The following is a 23,796-nucleotide window of genomic DNA, read 5'->3' as shown; positions in this document are numbered from 1 at the left end:
GAGGATCAACACCGATGGGATTCACAGTCTTCTCTCTGCGCTGGCAGTCAAATTCCCTGATGTCCCTCTCCGTCTTTTAAATAAAATGTGACTGGAGGTTTATGCAGCCATTACTGACACCGTCCAAGCTCCAAAAAGAACATTAGAGCTCATTTATTTTATATTCTCTTTGCCGATATCCATTTTTTTCCGGAGATATCAGCAAAATGTTTTCTCTGGTTTCTTTGTCACATTCATCATAAGCTGTCTTCGGATTCTCAAAGGGAAGGGAAACAAACTATTCCCACCCACTGCAGAAAACCCAACAGACATCCATCCCCTGCTTTATTTTGCCTTTCTAAAACTGCACAATTAATCATGCTGTCACACTATGGATGCATGTGTGCTGGATTGCCCAGGGTTAGCCAGCGCACGATGACACATTTGAACAAGTTAGCAGGAGAGGTTAGCCACCATACCCTTGTGTGAAATAATGCATTTGACTGGTCTGAGAGAAAAAAAAGCCCTGTTAAGTGTATGAACCGCTTTAAATTATTTAAATGTTTGCAGTGTTGCAGTGTTTGCAACTATTCATACATTGGTATTTGTCTTGCTTGTTTGAGAAAATGAAGAAGCAATGGGTGACATCAGAATTTGAATACTCATTTCAAGATGTTTCAGTGCAGAAATAACTATAGTCTGTTTGTAAAGTTAGATTGCATGATATGGTCAAGTAAAACAAAGTTTCAATTGGGGGGAAACTGACTGTTGGAGATAGAAGAAGTAAGCAAGCGTGTCAGAACTTGTCAGCTCAGTGTGCTCACAGACTCAGTAGGGTGCAGTGGTGCATGGTCTCAGCTCCAGGCGTTTGATGACTCACCTGGAGGTGGATGACATGAACGGCAAGGGGCATTGGCTCTGGCCTGACCAAGCTATGGCTTTCATGAAAGGTCAATCGGTCAAAGAGTCAGAGCAGGTAGGGCAAATATCACAATCACTGTTGCACGATTTCCACGACCCAAGCTTTCCTTCATAATGGGACGTCAACTAAATGCAGAATTTTTGATCGAGACCCAACGGCAGACTATTGTCCCTGTGTGTGCAAGGAAACACCGCCAACATGACAGCGCCCTGCTGCCAAAGTGCTCATTTTGTCGTGGTCTGCGGAAAATAACAAGATATTATACCCCGGGAGGGCTGCAGAGCCGTATGTGCCTCACAGCCTGTCTTCTGAGAGCGGCTTTGCTTCCTCTCAGCAAAGGCGCTTACGATGGAGCCTCCTGCCTCCTGACACATGGCCCAGGCAGCTCTGTTATTAGGATGGAGGTGGGGTCTTGGAGGGCTGGAAACAGTCTAAACTGGTCATTATGTGAAACAAAGAGTCCTGCAAAAGCAGTAGTGTGGTGTGTTGCCTGAATACAGTTACCCTCAAGGGCCCTGACGGTGGTTAGGTTTGTGCACGAGTTACCCAGTTTAACCTTTGGGGTTTTTAAGAGTTCTGACCTGGCACTGTACCTGAGCTGTGACCTTGCAAGGATTAGATTTCTTTTTTGGCACATGTGAGCAGATACGTTTTACCTCAAATGATTTGAGCCCAAGAGGGTAAAACCTTATATAATTGGTTTTTACTAGGCACCATTAAAACAAGGTGACTAGGTGACTTGTTTGCCTCTAGCAGTTGTTGTGATTACGTCTTGCCAAGCACACTTGGAAATTGAAATGGAAGTGCTCACAATTTCTCAGACAACGGTGAAGGCTGTGTTTATCCACACAGAAAAAAATCTCACGCTCCTGCTTTGGAGGCAAACATCCCATCATTCTGCCTCACTGATTTCATGCACTGAACAGCCGAGATTAGAGCCGATCCATCAGGTAGGGGGCGACAGCAGGGACCCTGGACCTCCCTCCTGTCTAGAGATAGACAGACAGGCTGGCAGTGTCTGTCAAGCCCTGCATGGAGGGATCTGCTTCCCTTCAGCTTCCTGCAGTGGTGCTAGATTCCCCCCCCCCCCCCACAATGTCACTATAACACTTTGGCTGCGATGCTTGAGTGAATCCCAGATCTATTTGATTCACTCACTTAAACCCCAAGGGGTATTTGAATTGGCTCAATCTGTATTAGTAATTGGTTGAATCAGATGGCTGCATGAAATCTGTCGGGAAAGAGAATTGGACTGCAAAATGAATGAATTTTAGCAGTGAAGGAAAAACATATTGTAATGCAGTATGATCCAGCTTTATTAAAGCGAAACAACCTGACTAATGTTACTCACAACTACTACTTTGTCTGTTTAAATATCTATCCATCCTTGAGATCTCTGGAATTTTGCAACCTGCTCACCCCTCTGGGGATCAGTTACCGTGGTGACTAGAACTCATTTCATCCTGAGGAATTAAAAAGAAGCATGTTCAGTCTTTCATTCTCTGCCTGTCCTCCCCTGCAGTGATGGGTATGTGGCCCTGTTCATCCCCCTAAAATCACCTGTTCAAACATACACCGCCGTCTGTGTGGTAGCCCGGGGCGACTGGACACACCCGAGGGACTGGTTCCCAGTCAGATTGGTTCACAAGGAGGCGTGGCCTCCCTGGTGATGTCATCTCTCTGCTGGAGTCTGGAGACACTCCGAGGTGAACTATTGTAAACTGTACTTGAATCAGTGATATGGCTATTTATGAGTTGGTACACACTCATACCCTAGTAATCTTCAAAGGATTGGAGACTTGCCTCGAGGCAGCTAATCCTGAACTTGAGATTACTGTTTACTGAAGATTCTGAACTTCTGTCTCCATATTTGCAGGGCTACGTTGTAGTAACACTTTACTTTGCACAGGCTGATGGTCTTGTGCAGGGGCGTCTCTTTCTATTGACCACATTCAGGCTTGCCTATTGGAATGAAGAATGCAGTGTTATTGTGCAATTACGGGGGCTAAATTAGGGGGACGTAATGAGTTTACAGAGCTGCTTCTCTCTGGTAACACGCTTATTCAATGTTTCTATTCTCCCTGTGACCAAAAACCTAGACTTCAGACTCCAGGCTCACTCTCAGAACAGCTAATCTTTAGATTTATAGAAAATCAATTATATATGCTACAAACACAGCCTTGCCATAAAAATATACCTCTTGTGGCAAACAGCTTCAAAGTTAAGTTCTTCAATGCTAAAGTTTGAGATACCATGCAGTATATCATAGCCTCATGACGCAGTACAAATTCAAGGCTATCAATCCATAAATTCTAAGTTACTGTTAGATTTTGCTTGAATGACTAATGTCTTTTTTCTGAAAGTCTTGATTCAATCCACCAGCACAGACCGATCCAGTTTGAGGAAGGATCTAGTGCATAAAAGGACCTTTCTCTTTCAGTGGATCTAATCCCTTAGTTCTTGGATGATACTGGCCTTGCTGTCAGATTATATTTTACGGGGAACCATGATGCATTCTCACTTCCAGAATGCTCACCTTTTCAACCATTCTCCACAATGTGTTGAAAGAATGACCTAATTAAAGAGTCTCAATGAGGGACATACTCCAAAATAATTTACCTCTGAATCATTTCACTTTTACACTTTATTTACATGAACCATTTGCATGCAGTGTTGAAGGTGAGAAATATAATAGCTGTTGCATTCCTTCCATTGTGTTCCTCTTCTATCTTGAAGTGTTGAAAACACTTCAATTACCCCTGTGGTCAAATGACTTGTGTGGTCAAATGACCCGTGTGGTCAAATGACCCGTGTGGTCCTCTGAGAGAGCTACTTCCCTACCAGCCAGCTCCACAACTGACATGCACACAGTGAAGCACTTTCTCCCTATGACTTCCTGTTTGAATGAAGCACTGCTGTGAATGTTTCACAGAATGTAGAGTAATGATGCTTCTCTCCTTCCTTGTAGAAGGCAAAGCAGCCCCAGTGCATCACTGTGGAATCTGCTGCTTAAAAATCACACAGCTCAGCTGTGACCTCAGTCCCGTTGAATCGTTCACTGATTATTATTTTTTTGTCAACCCAAATCCCAATAGTTTATGCAATATTCATTGACATACCCATCTTTCTATCTATCCTCTTCGCTGCCAGGAAGTTGCTGCAGAGCACCTTTTAAGTATAGCACACACTGTTGCTGTGTTACTAATGAGCTTAACTGTGACTCAAAATGAAATATTTTCTGATTCCCCCACAGCTAAGTTCAGAACATCTGATTAACTCATTGTGACACAGAATGACACGCGCACACACATGGACACACACATGGACACACACACGCATGCACACACACACACACTCAATAATCAGAGAGCCTCACAAGTCCCCTCAGGACAAGTTTGGAAGTGCTGATGTTGATTAGCATAGCTTTGAGTGAGCGACCCCTTTGTCATGCGTTTGCCGCTCTGAATCAAGGTCAACACCTGCAGCCATGAGCCTGTCAGCACACAGAGATTTACCGCAGTCGATGGTGTTGATTTACATATCAAACCAAGGACCTCATGTGCACCACCTCCCTTTAAGGATGAGAAATATGCTCACACCTGCTGCTTGCTGTTCAATATTAACCCTCGTTCTGTCCATATACTGTGGCTCAAGCGCTGTTGTTGGATAGGAGAAACTTCAATATACAGAGACTTCATTCCGATATCGCTCATGATCGAGACCTTGATTAACACATTTATTTAACATCAGCTCGCAGAATGTTTCTTTCCTCTTGTGCTATTAGCTCTGAATTATTCAGTAGTGTGAAATAAGTAAACTTGTTATGTCATGCACCAACTTTATTGTAATGTGGTGTTGTTTGTGATTTCATTTTGTATTGTTAAAGACTGCAAGGTCTGAATAATTGAAGAGAAAGGGTAAGAAAATACAATGAAAAGTAACCAATGACTGAGCCTGTTAGACAGGTGGTGGTGATTGCTATCACATTAGCATGAACTGACGAGGTGGTAGGACGAAAGTGATTTTCCTTTCAAAGGTAAGTGCTTTGCAACATGTTCTTTAGTGAGAATTACCACCCTGAAAGTGCCATGAATCCAGCAAGGCTTCGTGTTCGCTTTGTGTTCATCCTCTAACTCAGTAAACTAGACTCACAGCTTCTTTAACTGTGGACTAAATCATTGTTACAACCACTGTTTGCCAATCATAGTGCATTGCAGTGTTCTAAAGATAGCAAGTGGACAAATAATGTTGTATAGAACATACCTCTTATTTGCCATAGGGGATGTGTGTTTCCCAGCTGTCATCCCAGAAGTATGTAGATTAAACAAAGAAACATTGTCGTGACACAATCTTTCATCCGTTTATTATGGGCTACACCGGAGGACCCTCACATGACACAGTGGGCTGGAGGCAGGCCTGCCTCTCCCAGGTCTATCCTCACCAGTGTATTAGCGGTAGTCCACTGTAAATGTCTTGGTCTGTCTCCAGGTTCATGTGAGTATTATAGGCAACATGGAGGGGACCTCGGTTAGTGCCCTGTGTTATGATGTGACACTGTATTTCCATATTTGGTAACGTAGAACCATGAAGTACCAACTCCCTCTCCCAGTGCCGGCCAGACAAAAGGTGAGTGAAGGAGAATGAATCAGCTGCCTCAGACGGAATCAAAAAAGTAATTGACTCTTTTGAAGTTCCGCAGCTAGAAATGATTTGTTGTCTGCCCGAGTGAATCCAATCCTCATTAGCAGAGAGCACAGTGAGTCCAGGATACATCCTGGATGAGACGAAGGGTCAAAGAGAAAACCCAGATTAGCACCCTATTATCTCTATAGAATCAGAGATAGCCTGCTGAAAATTAAGGGGCATGCTTTGACGCTGCAGCTCAATTAAGAATGGAATTAAAAAGTTACAGGGAGAATATATGGGAGGGGGTTGGACTACATATCACTTTGTATTTAGATTAGCATTAAATGTTCGTTTTTTTCGAACTTATTAATACTCCCTGTCGATTGAATTGCTTGACTAATGTTGTTGTTAATATGAAAGTCAGTACAAGACTCAAGGTCAGGTGAGTTCAAGAGGAGTTTTGATATAATTGTTTAGTGTTAAGTCATTTAAACAAGTCCTACTCTTGACCTTTTTTCCCAATGCAACAGTCATGCAGGAATGGACTGTGGACAGCAGAGGAAATGAATAGACTATTGATGCACCTTAGTGGTCTGGCTCTTGACTTCAATATTTTGAATCTACAGGTTTGTCCAATTCCTCCAGGAAAACAGAATTATTCATGACATGGTTTTGTAGCCTCAGAACAAAGGCTTAGAAAAATGCCACTCAGAACCGTCACCTGCTAAGATGTACTCGATCATGGTCTAAGCAACGTTGAATCCATAAAAAAAGCATGTGGCAAGTGAACGACGTACAGCTATGTGGCCGTGCATGAAAAAACATGTGCAAGAACACTCGAGAACTCATTAAGATGCAGCCTCATGAAAAAAGACCCTCAGCTGTCAATGTACGGAGCCCAGCTCTCCTCATAATAAAGCCAGTCGACACTCGGCCGCGTGTTAAGCACAATCACAGAGATCTGGGAGACCAATGAGAGGTGCCAGACCCGGGGGGGCTCAGCCCGGGGAACCCTACCTCAGAGGACAACCAGAGCTCAGGGACTAACCAGTCAGACGCACTGAGAAAAACAAGCCCAGTGGTCCTAATGAGAGAGTTTTCATTAGTACACAGAGGGAGGGGAACGCGAGCAGGCAGAGGGGGAGGGTTACTGATGGGGTAACAGGGGAGCGGGGGAGGGCGTTCACAGGCTCTTGTTGCATATTCGGTGTTACCAAGTGAACTGATCTTTTGCGTTTCATTTGTCGAGCTTCAGAATACATGATGCAATGATTCTGTCCCTGGAATACCAGGGGGCATAAGTGATTCATTAAGCCTACACACACTTTTACACACAATGTATACACAGCACACTCTCACACACACGCACAGTTTAAGCTACACGTGGGTGCGTAGCCTCGAACACACACTCACACGTCTTTGCACACACCCAGGATGCACACACCTTCATACATAAACAGAAAACAACACACACACACACAATCTTGGCCCCCTCACACACATTTAAATTTAGCCCGGCACACACACACACACACTGGCTCACACTGGTTTGAGAGACACTGCAAGAACAAGAATGAGCGGACGGGAGACAAGTTGCATTTATCTTCTCTATGCCAGGCTCTGGCTGCCGTTTGTGTGGGTGCGTTAGTCTCCCTGGATGAGCACACGAGACAGAGGATGCAGCTGGGAGCATGAGTCCTGACGGAGAGGAGTATGACATGGTCTGTCAGAAAGCTGTGACCCTGATTGTTGACCTTTGTCTCCAGAACAGCGCTTTATTGGACTCGGACACCTGCGAGGACTTCCTCTTCTTGCTCTCCAACCAGAGCTCGGACAACAAGGAGCCAAGTAAGGTTTTTCTCTGTAACCCATTCTGTATTAGCATTAGCTCTGCTCTACGTGTGCTGTGTGCACATACATGTGATGGACCACTGTATAGGAACTGTGGGTCTTCTATCCAAAATATAGAGACTGCAGCCAACATTTCTTAATTGTATCTACTGCGTTTAATATGTTTACTTTATGTTATATATAAGTGTATAATGGTGGGACAATATTAAGAGTTAGTATTGTGTTGTTGGATTTGTAAAATGCTATGTAATCCAAACAAATGTAATACTTAGTCACAATTATCAAGATGTAAGGTATCTTTTAGTAATGAAACAATGCAAATGCCTAGCATAGACTTCCAGCCCTCCCAGCCCTTAAAGATTCCTGACTTATTTCCCCTCTCTTTGTTATTGTTATCTTCTCCATGATGGGAGAGGTGGGGTCAGCCCTAGCTCTCAGACTCATGGACACTGCTGTAATGAGTTTTTCTGACCTGGGGGCAGAGAGGAATAGGTATATAAAGCAAACTCAGGCTGACTTCCTAGTTTCAGCAATTGAGAGAAGAACCCCCATAACACAAATAGACCCGCCTGTAGGCTGACTAATATCAACTGATGCTGTCCTGGCTGCTCAACCTTCCCATTAGAGAGGAACCACATGGGTGTCACACTTTAACTGAAATGAATATGTTGATGCATGGGTAGAGACTCGTAATGAAAGCACTTTAGGGAGTTGGAAGCACACTCCTCCTTAGTCATATTAGCCTGCAAATATTTTGCCAGAGGCATAGCATGTTCTCCTGTGAAAGAGTTCCTGAACAAAGTACTAAATATCAAGGCTTCATCAGCGGCTTCATAAAGTCTGTGGAGCAAAACTTTGTTGAGGTTCTCTGACAGCAACTCCCCAGCACACTGGGACCTGTGCTTTTTCTCATGTTGCTGTGAAATTGTTTGAACTTCAGAATAGCGCACTCTCGATGATGGATTCTGAACTCTTATATTTGTAGCATCCTTCAAGAGAAGCCATCTTGTTCTTTTCTACAGTAACCTTTAAAAAGAGTAGTCACATTGACATGTACATCTATTTTTCAAGGAATCGCTGTCCAAGAAAGCATCACAAAGCAGACAGCACACAAAACACCCACACAGCACAATGACACAGCCCAAGACCCCCCAACAGCACAGCAGATGCATCAATGTGAATGTCTACATGTTCTAGAATGTCTACATGTTCTAGAATGTCTACATGTTCTAGAATGTCTACATGTTCTAGAATGTCTACATGTTCTACACAACCAACCAACTCAGACATGACGGAAGTTGAAGTCCACTGTTGCTAACCTCAAAAGGAAATGTCATTCAGAGCTGTTTCTGCGAGGATAGATCTCTGTTCGGAGGGTGTCACACCATTCCTGTCCAGATCCAGTGTCACCTCACATTATCCTCAGTGGGAGAATCGAACGTGGCCGGTCGTGCCACCGGCGTCCTCGGCAAAGCTGTAGGGGCATTAAATGCCACTGCATATTATCCACACATCTACGTAAATCTCTTCTGCCACATGAAGGCTAAACACATGCTCCTTTGCTTATTGTGGGACAAGATGGACATTAAAAACATTTCCTCCCAATTTATTTGTAATAGTACATTAGCGATAACATAGCTTGTAACAGCTTTAGACACTTTCATCAAAGGTAATTTAGAGTACTGTGGTTGTACAGATTTTCAGTTCATGTGTTATTCCAATGGCTCAATGTTCAAGTTCCAGATTCAGTTGGGATGAAGTAAAATAAGGAACTGTAAAATAGTTGCTACAGACTTTACATAAACATTAAAACATCGAAATCATTTTGTGGGTTGAATGTAAACAGCAATGTCGTGGGAGCCCTCCTTTACATTTCCATAAACGTTTTTGATCCCTTTACCATATGAACCTTGCACCTTGACAACACATGACAGTTGACAGAGACATTGAGACTGTCTGACACTCTTCTCTGCCACCGTTTCCCGCTCTTCCCTCAGCATTAGGATTTCCAATGTTTATGTTGTCTTCTATCTTTTCTGCCATGAGAGGGAGAGTGGAAGGCACAACGTAGCACTTTCATCAATGGCTTTTCATGTGCTCATTAAATGCATTTCTCATTTGTGACAAAGCCAGAACACTTTGGGTTTGAGAACAAACATAACTGTTGTATCTGTAGCTGTCAGGCTCTCAGCTGTGTTGAAAACGTACTGTATGAGAGTGTCCCTGAGCACGCCACGCTGGGGCCAGCACCTCAGCCTCTCCTCAGTTATCCGGAAGCATTGATGAGAAAATGAGAAATGATCAGAATTTTGGTTGATCCTATCTGGGTCTGAGTGTCCCTGAGGGATATTGCCTTCACTCTGCAGCAGGCAAAGTGTGATTGGTTGAATTGGAATTTAGTGGGTGCGGTTGCAATCACGATTGCCTCTGTGAATGAACACACCTGGTGTTCATGAAAGGGAACATGCTACTCCCTAAGATGAATGAGAGATCAGCATATCAGACAAAGCTGACATGATAGTTGCCACACTACAGCAACAACTACAGCAAGAAAATATGGACATTAACTTCACAGAGGTGAAATAAAACATGGCCATCAAGCCCACGTCCACTTGTGGAGCTGGGAATACACACTCACAGACAAACACACACTGATGCACAAACACACACAGTCATTACCAGTTCCAGTTTCATTAGAAGGAGCAGCTTCAGGTGTGTGAACTTGAATAGACAAGGCTTATTTTAATCACATTATACCTTGTTTTCCAGTCTCATATTGAGATTTATTAACCAAGACATCAGACAGGCATAGGACATTAGCATCTCAAGATCATTTATTTTGGTCCCGCTGGTTGCTACACTCTCCCTAATATTTGCAAGGACAGAGGACGCATTGCAGGTGGAATCCAAAACAACCAAACAAGAACATCAAATTAACTTAACTGGGCTGTTGAGATCAGAACCACAGCAGAACTTTGGTGCCTTTCAATAATTCATATGACACACTTTTCTATCCCTTTTGTAGACATTTCACACAGTAGAACAAAAGAAGGACATTGAAAAGCAGCCACCCTGCTGTGAAAGATAACATTTGGATGAATGTCCATGTTATAATAACAGTGGACGATACTCACCTTGGCATTCACATAAATGATGGTTATGAAAGAATGATAGAGATGTATTAAAACCACATTATGCAGCACAATATGTGAGAATAAATCATTTCAACCTTAGAGCGATGACTCAACGCACTCTAATTTAACCATTAATGCTCAGCTTTTTATCCTTGTTTGAGACCAAGCCGCCGCGCACCAAGGACTGAGGTTATCTTTTCTGACAAGACTGGATAGAGTTGAGGGTTAAACTCAGAGACATGCCCCCCCTTGCTGGAGGGTGACTGAGTCAGGTGAGGAGGTTCCAGAGATAATGGTTGTCCTAGTAAAACACATTTTTCATTCGAATGCGCTAAAGACAAAAGTCAAGCGACGGCTGGAATACCAATTGGATTCTTGTGTCGAGAGGTTGTGAGCAGCATTCAAATTGGAGCCCTTTCAGTTTTCTTTATTATTTGGCGAGTTCTTCTTTTTTCAGCTATTTAATTTGGAAGAGCAATGGCTTTGTGGATGTCCCTGATGGTGCTGATGTCTGGGTTGCTATCTCCACCTCTCTCCACCTCGGCGGTACAACACCAGCCTGTTTCATGACACTGCTGCTATTGTACAAGCCGATCTTCCATCATGAATAAATAAAATGCAATGGCACCAATGGCACAAAATAACTTCCACTGAACTCTGTCTTCAACATCCATGTTTTATTGTAATGCTCTAGGATTCTGTGAGAGTATAGGAGTGGTGTGGACAATTATTTGACCAAAATGGAAAGAAAAGACATAGTGGCTGAGGACCTCGTGTTGGAAGAATGCATGTGTGCATGTGTAGTTGCATGAACACAGGGCCATTTTCTATCCTTTCCCCCCTGGTTTTGCTTGGAAATCCACAGTGTACAGTTATGAGAGAGCTACGTAAATGTTATAACCACTTTCCTCACACGTATCTTTCGCTTCATTGCCTTTGAGTTGCCCTTCATTTCCAGTGAGCGTCAGCGATGGTGTGGTTAGACCCACACCCACGCTCCTGAGGTCGGGATTGTGTGTTTCCCTTGTTCTGCTCCTCTCCCCAGCTTAGCGGCTGCCGTCGTGCTGAAAGCCCGTGCCTTCGGGGGCGAAGCTTTTGCAAAGCTGACTCGGCTGATGATGTAGAAACAATTGCAGACAGACGCGAGTCCAAACCCTTTCCCAGCCACGTTGGTGATGGATGAGCGCTAGGTGGAGTTGGATCCTCTGGAGATGTTGTCTCAGATCAGGCCTTCAGTTGAATCATGTGTGAGAGGAGGCCTGGAGGTATACCCCACTCTTTTCACTATCAGCGAAGGTGTAGGTGATTGTGAGTGCAGCCTGTTGGCGAAGTGAAGTGAGGTGTTACCTAGCTATATGGCGGAGGACCCACAGGGTGTCTGGGTGATAGGATACCAAAGAGGAGGTTAACATTGTCAACACCTCGCAGCTCTAATTGGATGAATATGTGAGTGCATGAGACCAAATTAGATGGGTATATTCTTTTTTTTTCTTTTCCAAGGAAATGTGTTTCCCCAGTCTGTAGAGAGCAACACATAGATGACTTAGATACAACACACAGATGACACAAAACAGCTGCTTGACACCTGATGGACCTGTAGCACCTTTCCATATGGTAGTTATGACATGTTAAACTAAACTCCTGCCCTAGCATGGCCATTTCCAGGCCAGGGATCTGCATCTGTGACCTGATGGAAGCAGTGTGAAGAGTGGTTTAAGGCGATGTCTGGGGTCATGTGCTGGGTTACATTCTCTGCATGTACTGTGCTGTTAAGGTCTGAGATTAGTTACGCGTAAAACAGTAGTTGCATTAGTTACATGTAAAACAACTTTTCAGGAACATAGCAAGGATACGTCATCCTTACATGGATAGCTCTAGAAGAATAAAGTGTTTGGTAAAATGGCTTGAGATCAGCATGTGTACACACTTGGTATCATCAATATTGCATAGCAGATATGATGAGGATATCATTCTGCCTTCTAAATTGAGTGGCAAACTAAAAATTTTATTTCAGACCTGGGACAACTTGAATTCATTCCATGGCATCATGTGTATCTTTTGCTCCAGGTGAACCACACTGTTGTAGACCGAGAGGTTGTCTTTCTGGTAACCCATTTCCCAGTGCTTCTTGGTGCATCTAGTGCCTGTGGGTCCTTAATCAGTACAGACTTTATCATTCCAGTTTCCTGGAATACCTCCCATCTAGTTCCTATTCTGAGTTTTCACTTACAGCTCCATTAACTCGCCTCCGAGAAACTGTTTCCAAAAAGAGCGACAATTGAGGAGACTGGAACAAGTGTAAATTGAATAAGTAAGATTGGAAGGCATAAAAAGTGAGGGTGTGTGCTAACATGCGTGTATGGGTGCCCGTGCCAGGTGCTTTTGTGCAAACAAGACTTTGTTTTGACGATTAAATTACATTTTTTGTCTCACTCGCACCCAGACTCGAAAGATCAGGGGTAATTTGAGGTTTGTTGTGACACTTCACCCTCTGATTGTATTAGAGCCCTCTGCAAAGCAGCCACTGCCTCAAGTGATGTTACCTAATCTGACAGAAATTGATGGAATGACCTTACAGCTTGTCCAGTGGCTGAACACAGCTTCGTGGGGCACTGAGAAACATTGCAGAGAAAAAATATCTACAGGGATATGTCCAAAGCATTTCTCATACACCCTACCGCCTGCATGAATGATACTAAGGTATGCTGCTGTGGTTCCCACCTGCATACTGATATCCAAGCTCCAATAGGAAACAGTCCCAGACCTGAAGACCAGGATATGGTGGATGACTGGGTGGAGCCAGTGTTTATCACCCGGCCAACTGACACCAGATAGTTACCATCTCATGGCATGGCTCCCAGGTTGACAGCTTCCATTCACTAACACGACAAAGGGAGATTTACAGTGCACTGACTCGGGATTAGCTACGTGTAGTGCAGTGAAGAATCCTGTTTTACTACAAGGATTCTCTATATTAAAACACATTGGCATGACTCATGTGTGGTTTGGGTGATTTACACGGTGTTGTGTAGTTCAGACCATGGTGATGGTTGTGTGCTATTGAAAAGTGACAGCCCAAAACAGAAGGGTGTTAACATCGCTGCCTCGGCTCATTCCCAGTGTCAGACACAAGATCATTAATAGCTTTTAATGAGTGAGCGAATTTACGAGGCTTCAATACAAATCTGGTGTCACGTTATGTATGTGTGCAAATAGACTTCACAATACCGATGGTAACTTTGACCCTGCCAGGTTTTTTTATCTTGAGTAAATCTCCATTGATGCGTGTAATTAAGAACAGGACAAGAAGCACTGGGCATGTCTCACACATGACAGCAATCTGCGTGGTCTGGAACGACCTCAATGAGCTCAACATGGCAGCTAGCAGTTCAGCCAGACAACCACTGACAGAGACTGGACCTCTGAAATGATTGAACCTTCAGTTCTAATTATAACCAGGACGATTCACCCTTTTCTTTCAAATGTTTACACATGTCTTTTCAAGGTTGGAGATGGTTTAATAATGTTTTCCATAAAGTCAAGAATATTTTTTTCTGTCTGTTGTTTGGGTCATTATTTTTTGACAAATCTGTTTTCACTGCATAAACAGCTCTGCTCAATCTAAATGAAGTGGGATATTTCAGTGTGTTTTGTTGATTAAATTCAGTCTGAAGTGCACTTATCCCTTAAATTTGGGCCTGTCACATACACATGGCTATTATCAGAGCAATGACAGAGGGACTGACAAGGACAGGCTTTACATGATTATGAATATGAGGCATACAAGGTGATGTGAGTGCAGATGGGTCCTGCAGAGAAGAGGTCATGGTTGGAACGCTGGCCTGCATTTTAAGCAGGGAGAGGGGGGTCACAATGGGGCCAGAGATATGAGTCTGTTCCACTGCCTGATAAACAACCTGGATATCCAGCAGGTCTGTACTGTTCCCTTCGCAAAGCCTTGCCAGGACCTTGTTGACAGCAAACTAACTGCATGATGAGGATGGTAACTTTTGAGGTTTAATTGAGAAATGCTTGTTTTTCTGTTAACAGTTTCTACGGGTTTAAATCTTTATAAGATTTTGCGATTTTTATTAACCAAATAGAATACATTAACAGCTTGTATCACTGCAATCAGTTATATCAGGACAAACCTAACATGTATTCTTACTGTTTTGAACAAAACACAGTTAATAATGCCTCACATGTGTTTAAATCTATACACAAGGCAAAAAGAATAATCCCGTTGGCTTTTCAAGTCTTCTAAAAATAGACCTGTGGGAAAAAAGGATGAGTAAGGTTACTGTCAGATGCTGAAAATACAGTAGTAGTCACCATGTCACATGGAATCACATAAATTCTACTAAGACACACAATCTTCAGTGTCCACTTCAGTGGTTGTGTAGGCTTTCAGGCAATTTTCATCGCAGATTTCCTTCATTAATGAGAAACAATGAAGCTTGTGTGCCATGATGCAGACCACAGTGATGTATCTCATGAAACATAATAGTGTTATGCTGTGGTAGTTTTAGCAACGTCAGCCATGGCCAGTACTCGTGAAACCCCATTTGTATAGATTGGTGTGTTTTTTAAGCTTTCGGGGACAAACACTGAGATGAGAAAATGAGCGTGTAATTATCATATATACAGAAATGCCACAAAGCCACCCATACTGCGTCTTCTGTTCTATACGGACAAGCTCTTACCTCACCCTTCTCTTCCTAATCTCTGCAGTGCCTCTGCCCTCTCCAGTTTGTCTCTACTTAAATCTGTCCTCCACCTTCTCCTCTGCTCTTCCCGTGTGCGCACGGGTCCAGCAAGGCTCTGTCCAAGGATTGAAGGATTTCCTGAGGCTATATTAAATCTCTGCAAAGGCGTCTTTGAATAACTGAAGGGATTTTTGATGTAACGTTGTACTTAATTCTCAGAGCTTGATTCCCTGAAGGACATCCGCCTCAACCTACAGCTGTTTTGCCTTTGAACCCTCATTGGTGCTCTCTTGCTTACGCTCCAGGTATAGAGGCTGATTCTAAATTCCGTTGATGCCTATAAGATGACAGTAGGCTGTTGATGTACGGTTCATTAGAAAGATGAATGGTGCAGAGTATCTCCCTGGTGAGGCTTGACCCTGCAGTGTGCTTTCAGTTCTAGTACTGTACCGATGTGTATTCAGGCCATAGCTTCCTCTATCTTCACCGGCTGGCTCTGTTTGAATCCACTCAAAAGTACAAAGAAACGAATGTCTTTGTGCTCTTGATGAATGTATAATCGAAAGTTCGAAAGAGCAGCAAATTGGTTCTCACACTTAGAAACCTTCCGCACCAAATAGTGTTCCCCGTTGAGCTTAATAAAACTCTGTAATGGAGACTTTTCAGACTGTTATTTCAGATCTGAATCCCTAGTGCGTTGGTAAAGCCAGTCATTTATAACCACGCTGGCCATCGTTCAACAAAGCTGGGACTTTCGGACTGAGGCCACCGTTGGTCATTCAGTTTAGCTCTGACCTATCACTACAAACACTCTGTTGATTTCCTGTCCTGCCACTGACAGCTCAACGCCAGGAAGTCCTTCTTCTCATACCCTTTACTCATCTATCCAATAGTTCATGTGAAACCCCTCTGTAGAGATGAGCACAGATGTATTTGTGAGAAGTGTTTGTTGTGCTGGTGGTTTACACACAAGGTGTTCTCTACCGTCTTGCATCTGATTCGGTGTGCATTCTTAATTCAGTCATTCACATGCGTCTGGTAGTTATGATTTGTTAAAATAGACAGTGTAGCACCCTTTCTGCCAAGTGGTATCACATCCTTAATGGAAACCCTTGTGTCTCCATTGGCTTTATGTGTGTTTGAACATGTTTGATGGTGTTATCATTGATTCAGTGTGTTGGATTGAATACATCATTGGATCTCTTAGCTGGGTGTAAGGCATAGGCATCCTATTACATGAAGAAATTAGCTCTCCAACTCATTTTTTTCGATCTCACGTGAGCAATGTGGAGAGGACCGTGGAGAGCACTGGTTATTTTCCATTAGTGTAATGAGAATTGGGACAAACGCAGCCACAGAAGGAAAGCTGCCTATAGAAGACTGTGACAAACTGCGACCACCGACAATAATGAATGCGTACTGTGTGTTTTGCAATGATCCAGTAGAATATTCAGGTCAAACTTTACAAAGCCCTCTGGGACTATTCTACATAGATGCTTTGTGCAAACAGTTGGAGGTGGAGTCACTTCCACTCGCCTGCTCAGAGAAGATCTCTCTCTCTCTCTCTCTCTCTCTCTCTCTCTCTCTCTCTCTCTGTCTCTCTCTCTCTCCCTTTCTCTCCCTCTCCCCCTCTTTCCATTAAAAGACAGAAGGAGCTCTTGCACACTGTATCATTACACACAACTGCGGATCCTCAAATCTGATCAATCCCCACCATTTCTCGCTGTGTGGTGCTGTGTCTTAAATTGATCTCAAGTTGTCCCCTGTGCTGCTGCCCTCACTGTTTCTCCACTGCAGACCATCACCAGGCTGGAGGCAGTTGAGGATAAACTGATGCTAATCTAGACAAGGCAGGGCTGTAGGGGATCTTTCTCTCTCCCTCTCCCTCTCTCTCTCTCTCTCTCTCTCTCTCTCTCTCTCTCTCTCTCTCTCTCTCTCTCTCTCTCTCTCTCTCTCTCTCTCTCTCTCTCTCCCCCCTCTTTTCTCTCTCTCCCTCTCCCTCTCTTCTCTCCCCCCCCCCCCCCCCCCTCTCTCTCTCTCTCTCTCTCTCTCTCTCTCTCTCTCTCTCTCTCTCTCTCTGTTTCTCTCTGTCTCCATTTCTCTCTCGTTGGAGGAGATGCTGCTGCAATATTACATGACCTCAGACTGTGCTGCAGAATTTCTCCCCAGCATATTAAGTCTATGTTGAACGTCATTTAAATGGACATGTGTGTGTACATGTGTTCACCACGGCATCTCACCGGGGGCACCTCAGAAGGAACAAAGCCCCGATCCGCATGGAAACCTTATCAGAACACTCCCCTGCACCCATTTGCACATTCGCCTAATCTCATTCAATCTTGAAATAAAACAAACCCTTGGATGTGTGACATGGACATCCATTCAAAGCAAATCTTTGATATTCATGAAGACTGCTTTATTCATATTCATCTCTCCAAAGTTATGCGTGGTCTCCTTTTGTGGCACGTATTTATTTTGGTGTATCAAACAAACTGTTTACACACGGGTGTTTTGTTTATCGTTTTTTTTTTACTGTTTATTGCAGGTCTGGTCTCAACACTGGTGTATGAAAGCTGGCAAAGTGGCTTGGGGGTGTTTCTGCACAACAGGGATGAAGTGAAAGACTATTTGTTGCGCGTGTGTGTGTGCTCTCTGGGCTGAGTGAGGGATCTGCCCCCAGACATTTGCAGTACAGTATCCTGCTGACTGGCTTGCTTGCAGTGCCATAGAAACAGGGTTCCTGAGTGCAGCAGAAGCTCATTCTGTCTAGGAGCCGGCAAGAGTGAGGATCGAGAGGAGAGAGCGAGAGAGAGTGGAGAAAGAGAGAGTGAAAGAGAGAGGGAGTTAGAGTGAGAAAGAGAGAGGGATCAGGGGAACAAAGTGAGGAAGACTGTTACCGGTGAGTACACAGCTGTCACTGTGGATTGTATCACATGTGAAAATGTGATGCTCTGAGCTCTCTCTTTTAGGATATTTTTTTTTCTGCTTGTTTTCCCTGCTGGTCTGATGGTGTGAAACAGGTTGTCAATTTGTTGGTGGATGAGAGGAAGGGAGGGTTGGCGTGGCTGCTGCTTTGGTCTCAGACACAGACAAGCGGCAGACCTCAGGCTTCTGTGGGCTGAATGGCTCAAGATCATTTTGATGTTGCTTAATTACTCTGTAGAGTGTATGTGTGCGTGTGTGTGTGTGTGTGTGTGTGTGCATGTGTGTGTGTGTGTGTGTGTGTGCGAGCGTGTGTGTGTGTGTGCGAGCGTGTGTGTGTGTGTGCGAGCGTGTGTGTGTGCATGTGGACCTCGTCTACCTCTTCAAAGTGAGGAGGACTTGTCTGATCTTTGCGCGCACATCCTTTCTTCTCTCCTTTCTGCTAATCGTGTTGTGTTACTGTTTCTGTCTGGCAACATACTGTGGGTATTGAATCCAAACAACTACCAATGACCATTTCTGTTATTGACTCAGCTGCAGTATCATAGTCTTATATGTCATTTATCAAGCAGAACGTAAATATTTGATAGGGGTGGTGTTCTGCAGCTTCAGTGCACTTTCTGGATGAATCTTTTCACACCTCATGGCTCATGATAGCAGCCTGATCCTCGACAGCAGGTAAATATGCCACAATATCGACCTTTATCTATCTATGTCTAACCATGTAAATTATTCAAGACCTAAAATCGATGTTACTGTATGATACACGTGGGGGAGGGGTGACATGCTGGTGTATCTGTCAGGTCACAGGTGTGGGTGTGTGTGTGTGTGTGAGCACACGCACATGTAAGGCTTCACCTAGCATCTGTCTGTAAAGTCTCTGTGTGTTTCATCAACATGCAGCCTACCAGCATGTCACTTTGATGAAGGGCCACAGCTGCCCTGCTAATGTGAGATACACAGCAGGAGGTACGTCATCTGGTGCATGAGTAAACAGGAACCACTACATCACTGTTCTGTACTTAATGTCAATTAGGATCAGTGAGGGGGAGCTATTAGATACGGACAGTAATGGTTTTTCTGCTGTGTAAACATTTTAGCAGATATTTTGGTGCCGTGTTGAATGCGTATAAAATATTGTCAATGCCTGTTACAAAGTATGGGTCTGAGCAGGCAATTGCCTAATCCTGTGCCTCTGAGTGAGTGGTGCTCTCAGAACCCCCTCCTCCCCTCACCTGGCCCTGTGGTGCGATTAGAGACTGCCTGTCACTCTACTCCCGGCAGCAATGGGAGTAAAAAAATCCAATCCAGTCTTATCAACTCTCCACTGGCCCCCCCCCCGCCTCGACCCTGGTGGCCCATGCTGGTTCACTGGCGTGTGTGTGTGTGTGTATAAATATATATGTGTGTTTGTGCGAGAGTCTGTTCACACAAGTTCCTGTGTGTCTGTGTGTTAGTGTGTATCCGTGGTTGTACGCATGTGTGTGCTTGTGGCTGTATGTGTGAGTGCTCAGCCAGCAACCTGTAACCCTGACATGATTGTGGCTGATTAGGATGACCGGAGGGGTCTCTCTCTCCCTTCTCCTTCTGAGGGAGAAAAAGAGAAAAACAGAGGTCCTGACAACCCGTTCTCTCATGCCCCATGTTTTATGACTTCCTGTTAAAATGTCACATGCTAAGGATGCCCAATAAAAAGGGGCTGGGAAGCAGCTCCACTGTGTGAGGAGTCATGCACAAAGGAGAGATAAACCAGCCCACGGCAGGGGAGAGCAGGGCAGAGAGCTGCAAGACTCGGACCAGCGTCTCCATGGGCCACTTCCAACCACATTTAAATGTGCTGCTTTCTGACAACCGAGCAGCCGGAATCGATACGCGGCCCATCTGTTGGGGGGGGCGGGGGGGGAGGGTGTATAGTGTTGGTCTGGTGAAGTCTTCAACACTTTGTCTTGACAATGATTCCACTTGTTGGGGGGAAGGGAGATAAAGGGGTCTGCAGGGAGTGGCAGAAGAGCTCTGTTTATGAGGAGAGTATTTATGCAAGTAGCATCCTGGTAGGTTGTCTCTGAGGAGAAGCCCCTTGGGCCATGGCTGCAGTGGAACTGAGATGTAGAACAGTGGCCTTCCACAGTACACATCTCCACCAGGCACCACTAATACAGTATACACACCATTTATGATATTGGTTTTTCTGCAAATCCCATCCACATAAATGTTGTGTGATGAAGCACTAATATGCTGAAGCCTGTGATTCTGCAGTAATGTACAGTAAGATGTAGCAGTGTATGCAGCTCTTTGGAATGCTGGTACCATTTATCTAAGTAGAATTCCCTGGAGGCTATAGCAATGGGAATGGAATGCATATGACAATTAGCCAGAGGGTTGATATCAACTATAATGAGCTATAGAGTTGGAGGCTGATGATTATATGATAGGATTAATGATGAGAATTTTTTTCTTTTCTAACCATGAAGCACGCTTCGGTCAATCTTCCCATAAAGGAAGTACTAAATACCCGTGCACTGCTCATGCACACAGGGATTTAGACCTGCTTCTGCAATGCCATGATCAATAGAATTGATCATTGGTGTTGATTAGAAGTATTGATCAGCATTGTATGGATTAAGACAGAATGGACTTGAAAAGTATAGATTTGACAGGAAGGATCATGCATCAGAATCCTGGATGTAAATCTAGCCAACAAATCTGTCAGAGCATTTCTGAATCCTTTTGGTGTTCAGTTGAAGAGGTGGGAACCTCACAGTTCTCAACGGAGGCAGGTGTTCCAGACAGTCTGCTCCCACATCATCTGGATGTTACCCTGTGGACCTGTGTTCAGATCTTTGTCCAGCATCACCATCGTCATCATCATCATGTGTCGTCGTCATCATCATCATCATCATCATCATCATCATCATCATCATCATCATCATCATCATCATCATCACCACCACCATCATTGTCACCGTCACCGTCACCGTCACCGTCATCGTCATCGTCATCGTCATCATCATCACCTTCACCATCGTCTCTACATGTAGGTGTCACAGTTGTAATGTAAAAAATTAATGATGAGGTATCTGTTTGGAGCGGTTCCCCTGGTGAGGATATTTAAACCCATGAGGACCTTTAGTGTGACCTTTGGTGAGGTCAGAGGGATGAAAGGAGGCAACCCAAGCGAAAGCCAGAGGAGCTTGGTGGAGCATACAGCATGCCAAGCTAATAGGGAAATAGACAAGCTTTTGCATCAACATGCCGGTCTTCTTTACTTTAAACCACTGCATAATTTACCATTTCTATCATCATTCAATTATCGTAAAAGGTCAATGTTTTGGGTCAAATGAATAGTATAAGGGGCTTAGAATGTCAATTTCTAATTTATTTTAATTTAACATCCATTTAGCGCAGAACTCTGGAAAACATCAGATAAACTGTGTGATAATAACTTGCTAATAGTGAAGCAAAACAGATCACCATTTCAATTACGTTGACTCAACTCCTCTTCAGATCTATTCAAAGGCAAAAAAAAGCCAGACTCTTCAGAGAGCCCTATCTGAACGAGTAGCAGTATCTGCTCGGTGTTACTCAATGATAATGATTAACAAATCACTTTTGGGGAGTTATAAAACAGTGTGTGGGAGCAGTACAACAGCACCCTGTTATCAGTGAGAGGTAAAGCATATCCATTAAAACGTTCAAAATAACTGTACAGGAAAATGGGCTTCATCTGTTTATACAGCTCAGATCCGAGACCTGTCAGTTTTATTGTGATACCTTTTGAAATTAAAATGACCATAAAACTGGCTTGAAATGCTTGCTGGGTCAATTCAATAAGATTCACCACCCTCGTCACATCACAGTCCAGCTGCTGGGTTTGTCAGTGTCACTCCAACACGTTGGCCTGGATTTAAGAGAGTGCTTTTATAAGGGGCATCTAATGTGTGGCTGTCCTTGGAGCCTCAAATCTCATCACAATCAAAAGTACAATGGTTGTGTAAAGTCAGGGTATTACTGCCTGGGAGCTTTGGGGACTGAAAGATGACACTTCTCCATTGTTGGGTCTGTTCACCACAAATAACCATAGCAAGATCCATTCCTTTGCCCTTTTCTTGACGTCACTATAAACATACTTGTGTGGTTCTGACCTACAGAACTCACCATAGCATCTGCATCTATCCTTTCCAAAAGCAACAGCAACAACTGAAACTTCATTTGACATCAGTGTTGGTCAACAGCAAATCTGCTGTGAGTGTTTGAAACGTTCCCGATTTGTTTGCTCCAAGGCTGGCGTCATACTTTGAAGTGGCCACGAGGAGCTGTGACACCTGCTGAAGTTTGTCCTCATCACATCTGAAGCCCAACTGCCATGGCAAATAAATCAACTCTCAGAGTGGAAGTGTGAAAGCAGAAATCTGTCCTGTCCAGTCCAAGCAAGGGCGCCTGACTTCTGCCTCGGGGCAGACAAGTCTGGGGCCAAGACACAAGGCCGAAGAGGAAGTAGGCCAGGCGACGGGGGAAGTGCATCTAGGCTGACTCTCAGGGCCCAGAGTTCTGTCAGAGGGGGAGAAGTGGGTGGTGTAAGGTTCAAGTCTGAACCAGCTGAGTTGAACACCAACTGTGGGTCTTGCATGGCGAGGATAAGGAGTCTCTGTGGTGGTTATTTGGGCGAAGATGTCACAACGTCAGACGTCTGAACAGTTGAAGCCCCTGTTCTCCGATCGTGCCCAAATGATGCCACTTGATCTTTTATCTTGTGTCTTTGAGAGTTGGAGAGGCTGATAGAAGCACACTCCAAACTGTGGAACAGAGATGGAAGCTGTGATCACCAGGCAGGTTAATTGTCACAGATGTTGATACTGGCCCAAACTACTCAGGGCACAGCCCTGAGGAAACCCACTTCCGACCCTCTGATTGGACAGGGATATCAGGAAATCTGATTATCTTTCTCTGCAGACAGGGAACTTGTTTGCAGCTCAGAAAAAGAAAATTTTAACATTAATAATCTGTTTAAGATTTCTACATTTTCTAGGATGGGATTAGACAGACTGCAACTGGAGACAGAAACAACACTTTCCTTTCAATGACTACACATTTCACACTGAGATAAGGGCAGGGGTCCATTAAAGGAATAAGGTTATTACCTCACAACAGGTCTGGAGTGGGACTGAAAAACGGCCCGGGACTTTAAATTGCAGACCGGCCCATGGCTGTGTATTATTATAATATATATATATTTTTTGCATTATGCCACGGCTGTTTGACCGGCCATTCGGGAAATTTCCTGACTCTCCCGACGGCCAATCCGACCCTGCCTCACAGTGAAAACATTGATATAAGAGGTTTGCTGAGAAAATTGATTTGAAGGTGTCTGAAGATGTGTACAGATAGGACTTAACACCACAACGTACCATGAACACGTAATGAAACAGAAACACATGATACAGCCTGCAACCCTATCAAGGATACACAGAAAAGACTATTTGGTGTTCTCAGGGAGACCTTGGGCAGGACTAGTACTACAGCACTGCAGTTATAATCAAAGAGACACAAAGAGCTGTTTGTTAGTACCTGCGCTATCTCAACAAACTCTCCAACAGCAAATCAGCAGACAAACCCACAATAATAATCACAAACATGTCTTTTGGCATTAACATTATAT

The 23,796-nt window shown here is 44.0% G+C and overlaps 1 protein-coding gene across 1 annotated transcript in view; it reads left to right on the top strand.

Moving 5' to 3' along the window:
- Positions 1-7,218: 7,218 nt before the first annotated feature.
- The window catches only part of syt6a (synaptotagmin VIa), a 28,547-nt gene continuing 11,969 nt past the window's right edge, over positions 7,219-23,796 (top strand). Inside the window, exon 1 of the mRNA XM_047039376.1 lies at positions 7,219-7,375. Coding sequence (XP_046895332.1) covers positions 7,219-7,375 — 157 coding nt within the window. The remainder of the gene's footprint in view (positions 7,376-23,796) is intronic.

This window comes from Hypomesus transpacificus, chromosome 18, assembly GCF_021917145.1.
Source record: "Hypomesus transpacificus isolate Combined female chromosome 18, fHypTra1, whole genome shotgun sequence".
In the NCBI taxonomy this organism is placed as follows: domain Eukaryota; kingdom Metazoa; phylum Chordata; class Actinopteri; order Osmeriformes; family Osmeridae; genus Hypomesus; species Hypomesus transpacificus.
Note: the sequence above shows the minus strand (reverse complement) of the source record. Positions and strands in the feature narration are given on the sequence as shown.